Here is a 19,147-nt window from a genome sequence, read left to right on the forward strand (position 1 = left end):
AAATAAATAAAAATATGTGTGTAAAGAAAACTTATGTCTAAATGACACGTTCCACATCATTACAAAATGTCGTATTCATGATCTATGGAAGAAAGATTAAGGTATGTAGAGGTAGAACAACCACCAGAGTGTGTTAGTGTTGTTTTTGTTTAGTATTGTTACCAAGCCTGGTAGGGTATACAAGGGTTATGTACAGAATTAGATGCTGAGTGATCACTGTGAAGTACATGAAAATGCTGTGTAACCTATTGAGACAGCATTATTAGTGGATGAAGTTTCACAAATATGGACTACCAGTTTGTTTCATCATAGTGTTATTATTCATTTTAGTGCTATTGTTTATTAGTGTAGAACTCATTTTAACAGTATTATAAATTTTGACATGTCTCTTGTATGCAAACCGAATGGATTGCAAATGTGTGTCACAAGGTGAATAAACCACAAATCCATATATGCAGATTCTTCAACCTGGTGTCAAGAATGGTGGCATACAGGATTAAGTGCTGCGTCCCTTATTGTACTTAATACATAATAATGACTTCACACTCTATATCCACAAGATGCAAAGCTAATTCTTTTTGCTGTTATTACAAGTATATTAACAACAACCAACAAACAAGATTTAGCTGAGGAAATTGTAAATAACATCTTTTTGAAAGTTATTAAGTAGTCATATGCTAATGGATTTTCATTAAATTTTGGTAAAACACAGTACATACAGTTCTGTGCAGTTAATGGCAGAACACCATTATCAAATGCAAACTTTGAACAGAAATCTGTATCTAACGCAAATATACAAAATTTTTGGGCATGTGTATTGATTTAACATTGAATTGGAACAAAGATATTGATGATCTGCTGAAACATTTGAGTTCAGATACTTATGGTATTACAGTAATTGCAAATTTTGATGATAAGCCTAGCAGTGAATTAGCCTACTATGTCTATTTTCATTCATTGCTTTTGTATGGCATCACAATATCATCAATAGTCTGAGAGATAGCCAATTAACATTTAAAAACAAATTAAAAGAATTTCAGATGACAACTCCTTTTATTCTATAGATGAATTTTTAGATATAACTTAGAACTTTTGTAATTATACATAAAAAATTTGTGTCATGTAAAGAAACTTTTTGTTAAACTGACATGTTCCTCATCATTATGAAGTGTCATATTCATGATCTGTGGAACAAGTACTAAGCTGTTCTAACACAATCCAGTTACAAAAGTTTGAGCAAGCTTGCCTTAGGAGAGGATACAACAACTTTAAGACACCCTTCCTAACCCAATCAATGCATCCATCTAGTTGAGGGGGATGTGGATGCAACCTCATAATCATAAGAGATGCCAAGTTCTTTGTAAATTTGGCTCAGTTTTGTTTCAATCTCCCTTTCTGGGATCTTTACATTTTTTCAATTAGTGCATGTTTTTGGGGCTGTCTAGAGAATGTCAGATTGACTAACCAGGCAAAAAGTGATTTCTCTGTCTTCTGTGTTGCTAGACCCTGAGCCAAGTGATACCCTATATATTAATGATATTGATTTGTATTTAAGTAAAATGCATGATGATGAAAGTTATATATGATAAGGAACCTTATCTCTGAGAGTTGCAGAAGACATGATTCATGAGTCAAGGAAATTCTTAGAACATATTGTATATATGAGGTAATAATGCAGATCATGCTCTAAGAAACAGTAACATGTTGTATCACTTTCAGTTGAGCCATCATTGCAAAGACCAGCAGATACTTAGTTTTTATCTCGAACCTTTAAATGATCCATATTTTTCTCTTATTTCTTGCAATGATGACACAACTGGATACTACCCTAGGTAAAACAATTGATTTAAACTAATCAGACTGTAGTTTCTTCAGATTGTGGAAATATGAGAATCAACACTAGGTAACAGATGTTGAGTTATGTTCACAAGAAGATAACAGTATCCCTATGCCACCTCTTTTGTCAACATTCTCTGTGTGTATATATTTTGTATGCTTGCTTGTACACAGCATGTTTGATTAAGTGTGAGCAAGCAAACCCCCAGTTTGCAGACCTCTAACAGAAAGATGTTGTTGTTGTGGTCTTCAGTCCTGAGACTGGTTTGATGCAGCTCTCCATGCTACTCTATCCTGTGCAAGCTTCTTCATCTTCCAGTAGTTACTGCAACCTACATCCTTCTGAATCTGCTTAGTGTTTTCATCTCTTGGTCTCCATCTACGATTTTTACCCTCCACGCTGCCCTCCAATGCTAAATTTGTGATCCCTTGATGCCACAGAACATGTCCTACCAACCGGTCCCTTCTTCTTGTAAAGTTGTGCCACAAACTCCTCCTCTCCCCTATTCTATTCAATACCTCCTCATTAGTTACGTGATTTACCCTTCTAATCTTCAGCATCCTTCTGTAGCATCACATTTCGAAAGCTTCTATTCTCTTCTTGTCCAAACTATTTATCGTCCATGTTTCACTTACATACATGGCTACACTCCATACAAATACTTTCAGAAACGACTTCCTGACACTTAAATCTATACTCGATGTAAACAAATTCCTGTTCTTCAGAAACGCTTTCCTTGCCATTGCCAGTCTACATTTTATATCCTCTCTAGTTTGACCATCATCAGTTATTTTGCTTCCCAAATAGCAAAACTACTTTACAACTTTAAGTGTCTCAATTCCTAATCTAATTCCCTCAGCATCACCCGACTTATTTCGTCTACACTCCATTATCCTTGTTTTACTTTTGTTGATGTTCATCTTATATCCTCCTTTCAAGACGCTGTCCACTGCATTCAACTGCTCTTCCAAGTCCTTTGCTGTCTATGACAGAATTACAATGTCATCAGTCAACCTAAAAGTTTTTATTTCTTCTCCATCGATTTTAATACCTCCTCCTAATTTTTCTTTTGTTTCCTTTACTGCTTGCTCAATATACAGATTGAACAACATCGGGGAGAGGCTACAACCCTGTCTCACTACCTTCCCAACCACTGCTTCCCTTTCATGCCCCTCGACTCTTGTAACTGCCATCTGGTTTCTGTACAAATTGTAAATAGTCTTTTGCTCCCTGTATTTTACCCCTGCCACCTGTAGAATTTGAAAGAGAGTATTCGAGTCAACGTTGTCAAAAGCTTTCTCTAAGTCTACAAATGCAAGAAAAGCGCGTTTGCCTTTCCTTAATCTTTCTTCTAATATAAGGCGTAATGTCAATATTGCCTCACATGTTCCTACATTTCTACGGAATCCAAACTGATCTTCCCTGAGGTCAGCTTCTACCAGTTCTTCCATTCATCTGTAAAGAATTCGCATTAATATTTTGCAGCTGTGACTTATTAAACTGATAGTTCAGTAATTTTCACATCTGTCAACACCTGCTTTCTTTGGGATTGGAATTATTATATTCTTCTTGAAGTCTGAGGGTATTTCACCTGTCTCATACATCTTGCTCACCAGATGGTAGAGTTTTGTCAGGACTGGCTCTCCCAAGGCTGTCAGTAGTTCTAATGGAATGTTGTCTACTCCTGGGGCCTTGTTTCGACTCAGGTCTATCAGTGCTCTGTCAAACTCTTCACACAGTATTGTATCTTCCATTTCATCTTCATCTACATCCTCTTACATTTCCATAATATTATGCTCAAGCACATCACCCTTGCATAGACCCTATATATACTCCTTCCACCTTTCTGCTTTCCCTTCTTTGCTTAGAACTGGGTTTCCATCTGAGCTCTTGATATTCATACAAGTGGTTCTCATTTCTCCAAAGGTCTCTTTAATTTTTCTGTAGGCAGTATCTATCCTACCCCTAGTGACATAAGCGTCTACATCCTTACATTTGTCCTCTAGCCATCCCTGCTTAGCAGTTTTGCACTTCCTGTCGATATCATTTTTGAGATATTTGTATTCCTTTTTGCCTCCTTCATTTACTGCATTTTTATATTTTCTCCTTTCATCAATTAAATTCAATATTTCTTCTGTTACCCAAGGATTTCTACTAGCCCTCATCGTTTTACCTACTTGATCCTCTGCTGCCTTCACTACTTCATCCCTCACAGCTACCGATTCTTCTTCTACTGTATTTCTTTCCCCCATTCCTGTCAATTGCTCACTTATGCTCTCCCTGAAACTCTCTACTACCGCTGGTGTAGTCAGTTTATCAAGGTCCCATCTCTTTAAATTCCCACCTTTTTGCAATTTATTCATATTTAACATACAGTTCATAACCAACCGATTGTGGTCAGAGTCCACATCTGCCCCTGGAAATGTCTTACAATTTAAAACCTGGTTCCTAAATCTCTGTCTTACCATTATATAAACTATCTGATACCTTTTAGTATCTCCAGGGTTCTTCCATGTATACAACCTTCTTTCATGATTCTGAAACCAAGTGTTAGCTCTGTGCAAAATTCTACCAGACGGGTTCCTCTTTCATTCCTCACCCCCAATCCATATTCACCTACTATGTTTCCTTCTCTTCCTTTTTGTACTGCCGAATTCGTCACCCATGACTATTAAATCTTTGTTTCCCTTCACTACCTGAATAATTTCTTTTATCTCATCATACATTTCATCGATTTCTTCATCATCTGCAGAGCTAGTTGGCATATTGGGCTTCGTGTCTATCTTGGCCACAATAATGCGTTCACTATGCTGCTTCTAGTAGTTTACCCGCACTCCTATTTTTTTATTCATTATTAAACCTACTCCTGCATTACCCCTAACTGATTTTGTATTTATAACCCTGTATTCACCTAATGAAAAGTCTTGTTCCTTCTGCCACTGAACTTCACTAATTCCCACTACATCTAACTTTAACCTATCCATTTCCTTTTTTAAATTTTCTAACCTACCTTCCCGATTAAGGAATCTGACATTCCACACTTCGATCCATAGAACACCAGTTTTCTTTCTCCATATAATGAAGTCCTCCTGAGTAGTCCCCGCCCGGAGATCCAAATGGGGGCCTCTGGAATATTTCACCCAAGAGAACGCCATCATCATTTATCCATACAGTAAAGCTGCATGCCCTCAGGAAAAATTACAGCTCTAGTTTCCCCTTGCTTTCAGCTGTTCGCAGTACCAGCACAGCAAGGCCGTTTTGGTTAGTGTTACAAGGCCAGATCAGTCAATCATCCAGACTGTTGCCCCTGCAACTACTGAATAGGCTGCTGCCCCTCTTCAGTAACCACACGTTTGTCTGGCCTCTCAACATATACCCCTCCAGTGTGGTTGCACCTACGATACTGCCATCTGTATCGCCGAGGCACGCAAGCCTCCACACCAACGGCAAGGTCCGTGGTTCATGGGAGAACAGAAAGATGTGAAAAATGAAAGAAAGAAAGACACACAAAATTTATAAAGGTACGAGGGAGCCCAGAAAGTAACGCACTGCATGTTTTTCTTCTCAGCTCAGATGTGAATCATTATGTATATATTATTTGAAGTCTTCTGAGTGAGTGTGCCAAGTATCCATCACTTCTGACACATAGCGTAGCTGCAGGACAATTTCTAATTGGCATCTGTAGGTTAACATACATTACAAGCAATGTGCTGTCATTGAATTTCTCACTGCAAAGAAAGAAACTGTTGGAATGTTCACATGCCTGCACAAAGTCTATGGAGCATCTGCTGTGACAGAAGTACAGTTATTCACTGGACACAGAGAGTGAGGTCATCAGAAGGCAGTTCGGCGGAGCTCCACGATTTGCAGCGGTCAGTGAGTCTATTCACTGCTGTCACATCTGACACACCTGACCTAGCCCCCTCAGACTTCCCCTTGTTTGGGCCATTAAAGGATGCCATTTGTGGAAGACAGTTTGAATATGATCAGGAAGTGATTCACACAGTGAAGCACTGACTCCACTACCAGGACAAGGATTGGTACTGGCAGGGCATACACGCCCTTGTTTCATGCTGGAGGAAGGCCATAGAACAGGATGGAGATTATGTGGAAAAATAGGGTGTGTACATGAAACACCATTCTCTGTGTGTGCAATTCTCATGATGTTCAATAAAGAACTGTTGAAGAAAAAAGATTTGGTGCATTACTTTATGGAGAACCCTTGTAATTAAGGGGGAATTTTATGTGGATGTAATGTAAGAGAATGGAATGTGGTGGGAACAGGAGAAGAGGTAGAGACAAAAGTGGAGAACCCAGATTTTGAACTCAACAACATTTTGGTTACCACCATGCTGTGGTTATCCAGTAGACACTTTGACACAATTTTGCACCTGGCATTCATCCAGGCTAAAAGCTGGTTCATGATATGAAGAACATATTACACTGTAGAACTGCAGTTAAGATGGTATTTAACATATCTGATATCACCAGAGGCTCTGTCTTTAAGGCTGTATGGACTGCCAGTGATAGGCCTATAGCAGGAAGTGGTGCATGCATTAATGGTGCAGGTCTTAGTGCAGCCTAAGTAAACAACAGAATATTGCTTTGGCTGGGATGCAAGATAGTTAAAGCCATTGTGGAAAATGTAGTTCATTTGTTGAAATGCTGTACGGTACTGTACAACCATGACATATTTTTCAATCTGCTAACACCTGCACTGTATCTATCTCTAGACTATGCCCAGTCTACTCTACTTTCCAAATAAAAGGTTTACATTTCCTTTGGGACTTCCTACACTATTCTAGTCCAGCTGCATCTTCTTGTCCTCATATTTTTCTTCCAGTCTGCAATTATTTCTACCATTGTTCATCTACATCTGCATCTACATGGATACCCCACAAATCACATTTAAGTGCCTGGCAGAGAGATCATCAAACCATCTTCACAATTCGCTGTTATCCCAAACTTGTGTAGTGTGTGGAGAGAACAAACACCTATATCTTTCTGTATAAGCTCTGATTTCCTTTATTTTATCATGGAGATCATTTCTCCCTGTGAAGTTTGGCATCAACAAAATATTTTCACATTCAGAGAAGAAATATGGTGATTGGAATTTTCTGAGAAGATTCTACCACAACAAAAAAATGCCTTTGTTTTAATGATCTCCACCGCAAATCCCATATGATTTCAGTGACACTCTCTCCCATATTTTGAGATAATACAAAATGTGCTGCCGTTCTTTGAACTTTTTTGATGTTCTCTGTTAATCCTATCTGGTAATGATGTCACACTGGGCAGCAGTATTCTAAAAGAGGATGGACAAGCATAGTGTAGGCAGTCTCCTTAGTAGATCTGTTACATTTTCTAAGTGTCCTGCCAATAAAATGCAATCTTTGGTTAGCCTTCCCCACAAGATTTTCTATGTATTCCTTCCAATTTAAGTTGTACATAATTGTAATTCCCAGGTATTAAGTTGAACTTAAGGCCTGTAGATTTGACTGTTTTATCATATAACTGAAGTTTAATGGATTCCTCTCAGTACTCATGTGGATGACCTCACACTTTTTGTTATTTAAGGTCAATTGCCAATTTTTGCACCATACAGATATCTTTACTAAATAGTTTTGCGATTTGTTTTAATCTTCTGATGACTTCACTAGTTGGTAAACAACAGTGTCATTTGCAAACAACCTAAGTTGGCTGCTCAGATTATCTCCCTCATCATTTATATTGATAAGGAACAGCAAAGGGCTTATAACACTATCTTGGGGAATGCCAGAAATCACATCTATTTTACTTGATGACTTTCTGTCAATTACTGCAAACTGTGATCTATTTGACAGGAAATCAATAATCCAGTGACATAACTGAGACAATATTCCATAAGTATGGAATAAGCCTTCCGAAAATCCAGAAATACGGAAGCTGAAATCCTTTGTCAACAGCCCTCAAAACTTTATGTGAGTAAAGAGCTAGTTGTGTTTCACAAGAATGAAGTTTTCTATTTCCATGTTGACAGTGTGTCAATAGACCATTTTCTTCAAGGTAATTCATAATGTTCTAACACAATATATGATCCAAAATCCTGATGCATATCCATGTTAATGATATGGGCCTGTAGTTTTGTGGATTACTCCTGCTGCCTTTCTTGAATATTGGTGTGACCTGTGCATTTTTCCAGTGTTTGGGTATGGGTCTTTTGTCAAACAAAGGCTGTTTATGGTTGTTAAGTATGGAGCTATTGCATTGGCATACTCTGAAAGGAACCTAATTTATATACAGTCTGGACCAGAAGACTGATTTAAGTTGCTTCACTGGTCCTCTCACACACTCCTTACTTGCTGGATCAGAACACTGGTTCCAATTGCTTCTGCTGCAATCAATTACGTATTTTGCACTAACAAGATATTCTAGTTCTCTGAAGAAGGACTTTATCCATATGCTCATTTGATAAGTATACTTTTCTATGTCCTTGCATTCTGCCCATTATGTCCTTTGTTTGATTTGTATATATCTATGGGTTTTGATGTAGGCATACATATAGATATATGTATTGGCCTACAGAGAGGCATTTGTTTAGCTGTAAATGAAATACTAGATTCTTTAACAACCAAGTGTCTATTCTCACACATTTGTTGACACATGTTAGGGAAACACAAACAAATAAAGGCTTATCTTCACAGGACAATAACACAAGGCAAAACATTACATTCTCTCCCTCATAATAGCAGAATTAGAAAAATTACAATCTGACATGTAATTCACAGATCTTCAGTTGCATACCCGGAAAAGAAATGATTACAGCAAATAATACTGTTGTGAGTATCTCACAACAAAATATTGAGGAAACCTGGATATTCTTCTCCACTGCAAGGTATTAAGTAAAGATAACACTGTAAAAATAAAACACTGTACATGGGTTTCAATAGACAATGATTTAAACAGGAATTAATGTAATCTATTATTTATCTCTGATTTTTACATATTAAATCATATCTCGTAGGTGAATAACCTATACGCAATATATAATCTCTGGCTGTACAGTTATCAACAAAATTTGGCTTCTTCAAGTTTTTAATTAAACATGGAAAGAGAAAAATCTGATAAATGACTTGTGGCTTTTGTAACTTTCACAGCATTTCTGTGAAAAATCATATATGCCTATCTTCTCAGAAATTGAGTAGCTCATACTCCTAATATTGCTCTTTTCTCTTCTATTAGCTAAGTAATTATCTCTGCCCTAATAGAACCTGTTGAGTAAATGATATGTATGTAGTCTTTTTGGCCATATGAACAGTTACATTAAATTTTTCACTTTCAAATTTTGTATTCAGTTTGAATAAATTGCAAGAGCATGTTTTAATTAAATACATCACACCATTACAGATTTCGAGAGAAAAATCTGATAGAAGACATTTAGCTTGTATGTATCTGTATTGAGTGTAAAAATGTATAGTATATATTACTAATAACCATATGAGCTATTGTGGCAAAATATGTATCACTAATGCATACTATATGTGTAGAAATGGCTACATAGTAAATATTATGTCTTTCAAGACAAGTGAAAAGAGTTTAATTTGGTATGATAATCCAAGCAAAATAATATTTTTTGTTTTTTGCTGTTTGCTGCAAACTAACATAATGACTTGATAGTGTCATTAATTGTAAATGTGCTCATCATTTTAACTATTTTTTATTTTCAAACATCTACTATCTAAAATTACATTATGTACCTGAAGTTAGTAATTTGATTTTCCAGCAAAATTCTAAGTCTTTCTTTAATCTCCTGGAATTTCTCCTTTTCTTCGTGGGTCACAGTTCCAACACCATCAGGTCTGAAACAGTAAACATCATTTTCTTTCCTTTTTACTTTGATTAGATTTAATGGCAAATGATATACAAACATTACATGGTATTGCAGTAATTGTAGGTACTGATGATGTGTTTGTCTGTGTAATAGTGATCCAAAGAAGCAAAATAGAACAAAACTGAATGCACACATTCAAATTTCATGCAATGCAATTAGTTGAAAGATGCATCATACTTCAAAATATTCTTTGGTTTTTAACATAAATAAACATCAAGCTTTTCCAAGAGAATTTTCCCAACTTTTTATACTGTGTTCAATACACTATGTTCACAAACATAATACATGTCAACAGCTGGTGGGGTGCCTGGTAAACAAGAGTCTCTGCTGGATCAGTGGCAAAATGGTGCAACATGCAATATGGTATGTCATTGCAAAACAGAATGAAACAAAATGTGTGGATATGTTATATTTAAAATAATGATTCTGAAATGAAAGAGCAGTTCAGTTAAGTAACATAATTTAACTCTATATCACCAAATGTAGTAATATCTCATAACATAAAACTAAGCTATTAAGCACACAACAGTCAACAACACATACATATCCTTAAATTGGGCAAACCGGATAGTCATTGAGAAAAATGCTAAGGATAAAGAATGTGTGGAGGCAAAAAGAAAACAAAAAGTGTGCAAATATTAAGTATACAGATAACTGAATGCATAAGAATTATTCAACAAGATATGACAATATCTACATATTAAATGTACATCTGTAGCAAAATACGTAACAGACAGAAATCATTCCTCCTGCTTAGCTTAATTTTTCTGTGATCACTTTGTAAATTGAAAGTCTCTGAGTGTACAAACAACCACCAAGGACTATAACTGGCATTCACACTTCTCACCAACACAAGAAGGTATCAAGGAATAATCAGTAAATTTCAACACAGGTTAAAATGCTATGAATAAATAAATTTCTTCTCATCATAACATAAAAATAATGTAGGTTGCTGAGAATGGCAATATGACTGATGTTTCTTCCACTTTAAGTACATGAAAACTATAAAACTCATTGTTCATCTTTCAAAGATCACAGTCATGCTACCAGCATCAGTACCAGCAATTGTCGCACCACCCATGCCAAGTCATATCATTACAGATAAACATAGTGTATATGAAAATATCTCATTGAGTATTGCCAAAGAATAGGTGCAAAGCCATTTTCCTCATATTGATATCATATTTCTGCCACTGTCAGAAGCATCTTCTTTAGATAACAATAATTAATATACAAGTACTACAGTAAGTGTTTAGTTCACAGTCATCACTTCCACTCTCTTCTCTGTCAGATAAATGAACCATTGTTTCTTGGTGCTATTATTTGTAACATAAAATATAAAAACTGCATGCAATACTACTATGCAATGTTAATAAACCACAACCATCTAAATGACAGGCTGAGGAATTTTGTCTGTCATCCCACATAGGAAAGGCCCATGACATGTCCACTGAACTGACAATGAAGAAATAAGTTTGATGTACCAAATATGAAGATCAAAGTCTCTAATTTTCAGGAATAAACTGTACCAATATTTCTGAATGTACCATCTCAAAAACATTACCTTCTGCAACATTCCATCATTTTCCACATAATATTCTGTTACTGACGGTAACTTGTTGCCGTCTCCCAATATTCTACACCACAATACATTTAGCTCAACTGAGAGATCCTATCATTATGCTACATCACTAGCCCTATGAGCACTGGCCAAGTATACTATAGGAAAAGGCTGTTGTGACTGGAAGCACAACATTCTTTTCAGGCCACTATATTGACAGTGTACTGTGCCTATTTCAATTCATGTAAAACAATTCCTTCTGGGGTTAAATGCAGTATTAATGAAAGTGTATAAGAGAGATACTTAACTCCTATTTTAAAGTGAACATACCAGCCACAGTTAAGCAAATCATTTGCTGAGTCAAAGCTTGAGAATGACAATGGATGGGTAACTGTTCATCAGTAACCAACTTTTCAGTATGGAACAACATAACTCCTACACATGGTGTGTACGCCAGATAACTTCAGATAACTGAACACAAAAATTATCAGTACAAAGTTTGATTCAGTGCATAGTCAAAACATAGAAAAAGGTGAAATTAATGGATGAGTTGTAAGACATGCTAAGGGACATGTATGACTGGTCTGAAGTCACAGCAGATATTACATCGCTGTTGTTGGATGAGTGGAATTTTTACTCATGTTTATTTGAGTTAAAACAAGCTACTGGTTCATCTCATTATCTCCCATCCCCCCTTTTCTACCCTCCTACTTAGTACCACTGAGGCATAGCATCCAATTAATAGAAAAATGTGTTGTAGTACTTATTTCAAATGCCTTTCATATACATTCATGCAGATTTACTCCCAGTGTTACAGTTAATAAGAAAATTCAGTTTTAAATCAATCATGATACATTTTTCCTCAATATAAGATGTAAAAATATTTTTATTATAAGGTTACAAAGTTATTAGTTTTGCTCCCAGCATCCTATGAATCATGGAAATATTTAGCTTCTGGGAATGTTGGGAGCATCTGCACATCAAGCCAGCATCCACGATGCTGTATCAAAAACTGTTGGAATTGTCTATTAAGCTTTTGTTATTAGATTTATGCCAACTAAACAGCAGAACTGAAAAACCAAAAACTTGTCAATTTCTAATACAACAGTGGGAAATCCTGGTTGGAGAAAGTGAAAGATAATGAGTAGTAACATAGTGGAGATGTTTGTTACTGTCTATACAAATAAAAGTGTGTACACAGTAACTCAGCTTATGATGCTGCATTCTACATAAAAATATACATCTTCACACTCAGAACTACATTGTCTGAGAAAAAAAAAAAAAAATGAAATGATCCTATGGCATTGTTGGCCGGGAGGCCCCATGCAGGGAAGTTTGGCCGCAGTATTGCAAGTCCTTTTGACTGTGGTGGAGATAGCTGTATAAATACAGATTGCAGTTATAGGGCAAGATAGTATGACATGTGAAGGATGTGGTGGAGAGACAGTTTTCATGTACTGAAGTCACTGAAACTGGTATTAGTGACAAGGGAGAGGAGAGGAATGTATCACAATAGAACCCATTGTGAAGCTACCATTCATTTAGATAAACATCGTATTAGTTGCAACAGCATGTATGGCCACAGGGTAATCTAATTTGTCTTTCAGAGCTGTTCATTTACACTGATACTGATGGGCAGCCAGGTGCTGTTCAGACCAGGACAAAAGACAATGCAGTAGTTGTAGCAGAGTTAAAGATGATGCAATTAATTTCCAGTGGAACCTGTCTTGCTGAGATAGGATACAACATATCTGGACTGGAAATGGATGTGCTAGGTGAATACATGAAACAAATCCTACATGTGGCCTTGGACAAAAATATGATACATGCTGCAGTGCATTGGATGCAGGCATAGTATAAGGAAGAATTAAGAATTAAGAGTTAAAATTTAAGAATGTTGTTGGCTGAAGGAATCTTAACAAAACAGAATCAATTCCAGAAAGAGGAAGTTTACAAAATTCCAGTTTGATCAGTTGTTGAATGGTGTTCATCCCTCTTGCAGTCTTACCATGTAAGGTTAGTAGATGAGCTGAGAATGATCCCAGTATGAGTAATACTTCTTGGAGTGCTTTTGTTTCATAAGCAAAAAAATGTTACAAATGTGCTCATACAATTCCAGTATCAGATATTACAAAAGAGACTTCTTTTATCATTGAGAGATTTAACCATTAAAAAAAATTCTAAAAAGAGTCACAAAACATATTGACCTATTGGAGAAGGAAGAGAAATTCTGATTTATCCACAGTTTCTAGGAAATGACCATTAAAGATAACTCAGTAACTTCTCTAGTCTCTCAGTTCTGTGAATTGACAAGTCAAGCTCTCTGTTGCTCCCCAAACAATGTCTCCACTGTAAACAATTCTCTTCTGATTTTTGACTGTGATTTTTTCATCTGACATGTGCAGATTATACTATTAGCCTTTCTGATAAGATTTATTGAGACATCAATAGATTTTTGTGTAATGTTCAGTGATACCATTAGCTATATGAACCACAACATGTATGATGGTCACCTATAGGCTGCAACACTAATCATAAGAAATTATAAAGCTTGCTCAAAAGCAGACACTGAATTTATATAAAACTGCTTTATGGAAATTTAAAAAAGTATTAACAGGTCACAAAAATTAACTATAATAAAATATTACAAAAATAGTAAAGACTTTGACAGGATTACAGCAAGATATCTTTGAAAGACTACCAGTAACGTAACTAACTTACAATGGAATTAAAGGTGATAGAAGATGCCAAAACCAACTCACATTGAAACACAAATTAGGGAACTCTACATTTCTGTCTCTGAAGTACATGCTGTGGTAAATATGATCACCAGAGAATAAATTACAAACAGTTTAGTCTCCAAGTTAAGAAATCATAGAAGTATATGCACAAGCAAAAGAAATGTGGTGAGGATTAGAAAATAAACAGGGGGTGGATTAAGTATGGATGATAGGTTAAGACATTTACAGGTGTTAAAAAATACTGTAGAAGACATATGTAAACTGAAACACAAGCAAGGCAACACACCCATGGACAGCACATGTTTAGACATATTGAAGGCTAATACTTAATTAGGAATTAAAATTTAAACAACTGATGTCCAGTATTTGTTCACGTCAAAGGAATTCATGTTGTCAGATGCCCAAAAAAGGCAAAAACAGGTAAATATAGGAACTCCCTGATCAATAAGTGATACTTTATATGTGTACAACTGCTGCCTGAAAAGAAATGTAAAATAATACGAAACATTTCGACAAATTGTCTGCAAAAACTAACAGTAAATTAGGAACAATAGAACTTATATATTGAAGTAGAAAAAAAGACACTAAATAAAGCAGTGAACATTTCTAGGAACTGATAGATCAAACATAATTTTCTATAGAGATAGAGAAATAAATAGCAATGAATTGTAAGAATGTGCAGCAATATCTAAAATGGAAAATCAGACCCATTTCTGTTTATCACAAACAAAGTAAGCAAAGCTGTACCTAAGGGCAAATGGTGAAAAAGCTAATTAAAGAATAAAATAAAATTTCAGAACAGAAAAAAAAGTTAAAAGAGAGGGAACAATGAGTCTAATGTCCAGCAGGTACACTGGTGACTAAGTAAATCTTACAAGAAATAATTAATGGAAAAACTGAGAAAGTAGCAAATATGAGGTCGTGCTGAAAAGTAATGCCTCCGAATTTTTTATTCAGTTCTTAATATTGGTTGTGGTATTATATGTCACCAATTTCCCTACATCACTGACACAAGTTGCAGCCTTGTGCCACTATAGGGTTCTGAATTGTAGCGGGTAACATTGTGATGTGTAACACAACTATGTCAGTGTGTGAGAAACAGCATGCTGTAATCAAGTTTCTTATTGTAGACAATGTGCCTTTGACTGAAATCAATAGAATAATCAAAGCTGTGTATGATAATGATTGTATCAGCTTCAGTAACATGTGATAGTGGATTGTACGTGCTCACAATGAAGGAAACAGTGGTGCTATCCTCAAATGTGTGACAGAGTGTAGAGTGGACTTAAATAACACGTTTGAGGACATCACGTTTACACTGATGTGGTGCAAGCAGGTATGAGGTTGTGGCTCCATTAAAAATCAAAAAAATTCTTTAGTGATGGTCTTAACAAACTGGTATCTCATCAGGAGAAATTTTTTCATTGCAAGGATCACTATATTGAGAAATAAATATGTAAACATGAAGAGTACATATGTAGTGTGTTAATAAAGTTTGGTTTATTTAAAAAGCTTCAAGAATTTCCACATAAAAAATTTGGAGGCATTATTTTCAGCATGCCCTCAGACATTACAAAATAAACACAACAGTTTTATGGATTTTAGGGAAAAGAAATTGAATGTAGATGCTATGAGGGCCAGCACACAAACACATTTAATGATCATGTTTATTTACAATCACATGCTACACACACGAGAAAAGCTAAGTCTTTCAATTTACATTTGAAATATACATAAATATATGACACATGTATGCTGTCTACTCTCACCCCCTTCACCTCCCTCTCACTGCATGCATTTGACATCATGGGGGGCTGTGCTGCAATTTATACATACACTTACTCAGCAATGTCTCATACAAGTTGAGACTAGACGTGTTCAAACTTGCACATGTCTTATTTCTCACATTTTATGGATGCAGGCAGCACATGTATCAGGTTCCCACCAGAGGAGGCACAACTGTGTATTAGTGGACTGTTAAGAACAAGAAGGGGGCAGTATGTAATGTTAAAGAAGGGAATGTATATGATGTATTTAAATGTTATGTATGTGGTAAATTCTCCAGGGTGAGCTACCTGTGATATTTCAGCAACTGTGTATAGCAAAGTGTTACCATATGGACCAGGATAGAAAATGGCACTTTGCTATGATTTCTAACAAAATGGAGGTGTGTGATTATACAACATTAAACCAGGACTTCTGTGTGCAAGTACACTACCAGGAAAACAGCAGTATTACTGTGAACAGTGATACAACAGTCCGAACACACATTCCAAGTGTCGATTAACTCCAAGTGTAAAATGAACATATATAAGAAATTTATATATCAAATCACAAACCTTACAGTGGACAAAAACATTGGTAACAATTTTATTGGTCCCATAAAGTACCCTGATACATGTCTACAAGAAACTTTTTTGTCTCCCTTGGCTACAGAACATGGTTTTCCCAGACTGGAAGCTATAATTTATGATGGCAGAAAGATGTTGTTTTTGAGCCTGTGGAAGACCATCCAAATGCAGTAAAAACCAACAAACAATATAAGACATGACCTCTGTACTTTTTGCCAAGTTTTTCTATGTGATATAAGTGACTGGATCATTTACAGGACAAATCCAGTGTGTTGTTTAACAATTTTCTGCGATGTATGTACTGTACTGGGACAATAAGAATACATGAAATTCGACTGATGTACAAGTAAACCTTCCAGACAGTCAAGACCAAGAAAAGACTGTAAATTACATTTTTCTTGAATATGGTTTTAATTATTTACTTTCAACTATATGGAAAATGTTGACACAGACTCCAACAAGAACAACATAAGTGTTGCATTAATGCTCAGTTCTCAGTCCAGGACATTGTTCTCCACTATACCATCAAACATAGATATTGTTGAATTAGGATGCGTTCACATGAATAATGTTCTTCCACAGATCTTAAGAAAAAGAGGAATTCTATCAAACACACTTAAACCATTCTCTAGCAAGCATGTTTCTTAACTTTAGAATTTAATTGTGGTATCTGAACCTACATAATTTCGTGGAAGCTAGATATAAAAATATAGATCAGCTTAAGGGGCAGACAGTACATCCTTGACGTTGAGATATTACAAAGTAATATTTTTGAAGCTTTTCTATTCTGTTGCCACCAACGTGACCATTTTGCTGCAGTATACATACGTCATTTGCTATTAAATCTGAACATTGCTAGTTATATAACTGGAGCAATAGATGAAGTACTGGCTCCTAAATGTATGATAAGAAAAAAATGAGAAAGTAGTAGCTGTCTATTTTTGAAAACACTTCTCTATTCTTAAGGTTTTACAGGTATTAATGTGTGATTGTAGTAAAAGTGTAATCAACAAGAGCAGGAGCCTGGGCTGAGACACTTTGAGTATACAAGATTCCCTTGTGGCTGCATGCCACTTTTCATGTGTGAACTTTCTTCAGCTGAACCATTACTCTCACTTCATGAGAGTGAAATACATAACCATTACTCTTAGCACATAAGCAACAGCAACTAAGGCTTTCCTAACCAAGCCTATGTTAAAGAATAAACATTGTTAGTCTGTATAATAGTTTTCAGTTTATTTCTCACTATTATGTGCCTAACTATTAATGCAGAAGTGGATGATTAACATCACCAACACTTTATCTTTACTTATCCTTACGCAACTGACATTTATAAAGGACCCACATCATTCATAGCAGCTAAATTACCCCAAGTACCATTCTTCTCTAGCATGTTAAATAAATACAAATAGTTGCACTCTTCAGGTAAGGGAAAATCAACATTACCCTGGCTCAGTTCTCATCTCTTGAACTGAGAGTCATAAGAAAATGCAGTGCATATTGTGTAAAATATTTCAAAACCAAATAACCCTACAGCCAAAGAAAGGGAAAAAGTATGTAGCTTGTGTTTGCCTTTCATTGCCACAGTGAAGGATTTTTGCAGTTAACAATCCCATTAATGATGAGGTCATTAGAGATGGGTCATAACCTCAGAGTGGACAAGAACAAGTAAGAAGATCATTGATGCTTTCTTCAAGGGAATCATCCCTGCATTTATCTCATGTACTTTAGGGAAACCACAGAAAATGTAAGTCTGGATGGATGGGCTGTGAGTTCAAACATGCTCCTCTGAAATGCAATTCTAATGTGTCACTAATGCAATACCTTCATTGGTCTAATTATCAAAGTATAACTCTGTCCTAATTCAGATACCCATACAGTACAGTATCTTATACTATCTCATTGTATGTTCTCATTATTGTGCCATGTTGTCCGACAGACTGGATGAAATTTCTCTTTCATGCACAATACACACATACATAAGCGATCTCACTGTAACAGACTCATTGATAAATTCTCCTGTCAACTAACCATGGGAAGTACACAAATTATTTATTTTTTCATCACACATGCATCTCAGATAGCTCCTTACGGTGCGACTCCTATCAGCTATAAACTGACACACACACACACACACACACACACACACACACACACACACACACACACACACACACATGTTCATTCCATAAAGAAATACAGATTGGAGCTAGAAAGGGTAGAGTTTGATACAATATCAACAATGAGGTTGTAAGAGGTGAAGTACTTAGACAAATGTGGAGAAAGAAATTGCCCATGGTCTTATCCGAAGTAATTTTGGGACACCATGGAAAACATAATTCTGGATCTAATTTGAATCCCACTCTTACCAAGTACAAGTCGAGCATTTTGTGAACTGTTTTGCTCATTATCTTCTCCATTACTTTATGGGGAGAATTTTTATTTGTGGGTCCATAGCTGAAAAATGTTTTTCCATGGGTATAACTGTTCCACAGCTACAATTCATTACTTTTTATTTCTTTTTCACTAATAGTTTCAGGGTAGCAGCCCCATTCTCAAGCACTCCTGTATAAAAATAATACATAGAGAGTGAATCTCAGCATAAAGATACAGATTTTGGTGAATTTATTAAAAAAGAATTATGCTTCGATTAATTTATGTAATACTGTAAATAATAGGACAGTAATCCATATATAGCACTGAATGTGGTTTAGGTTACAGATAACAATATAATATGGTAAGGAAATAATTATACTTTGTCTAGGAGTAAACAAGGTTATAAGTCAG

The 19,147-nt window shown here is 35.8% G+C and overlaps 1 protein-coding gene across 1 annotated transcript in view; it reads right to left on the bottom strand.

Moving 5' to 3' along the window:
* Positions 1-19,147, bottom strand: part of LOC126470456 (calcium-dependent secretion activator-like) — a 1,485,604-nt gene that overhangs the window by 395,973 nt on the left and 1,070,484 nt on the right. Inside the window, exon 19 of the mRNA XM_050098305.1 lies at positions 9,574-9,675. Within this exon, the coding sequence (XP_049954262.1) occupies positions 9,574-9,675 (102 nt within the window). The remainder of the gene's footprint in view (positions 1-9,573; positions 9,676-19,147) is intronic.

Source organism: Schistocerca serialis, chromosome 3, assembly GCF_023864345.2.
Source record: "Schistocerca serialis cubense isolate TAMUIC-IGC-003099 chromosome 3, iqSchSeri2.2, whole genome shotgun sequence".
Classification (NCBI taxonomy): Eukaryota; Metazoa; Arthropoda; class Insecta; order Orthoptera; family Acrididae; genus Schistocerca; species Schistocerca serialis.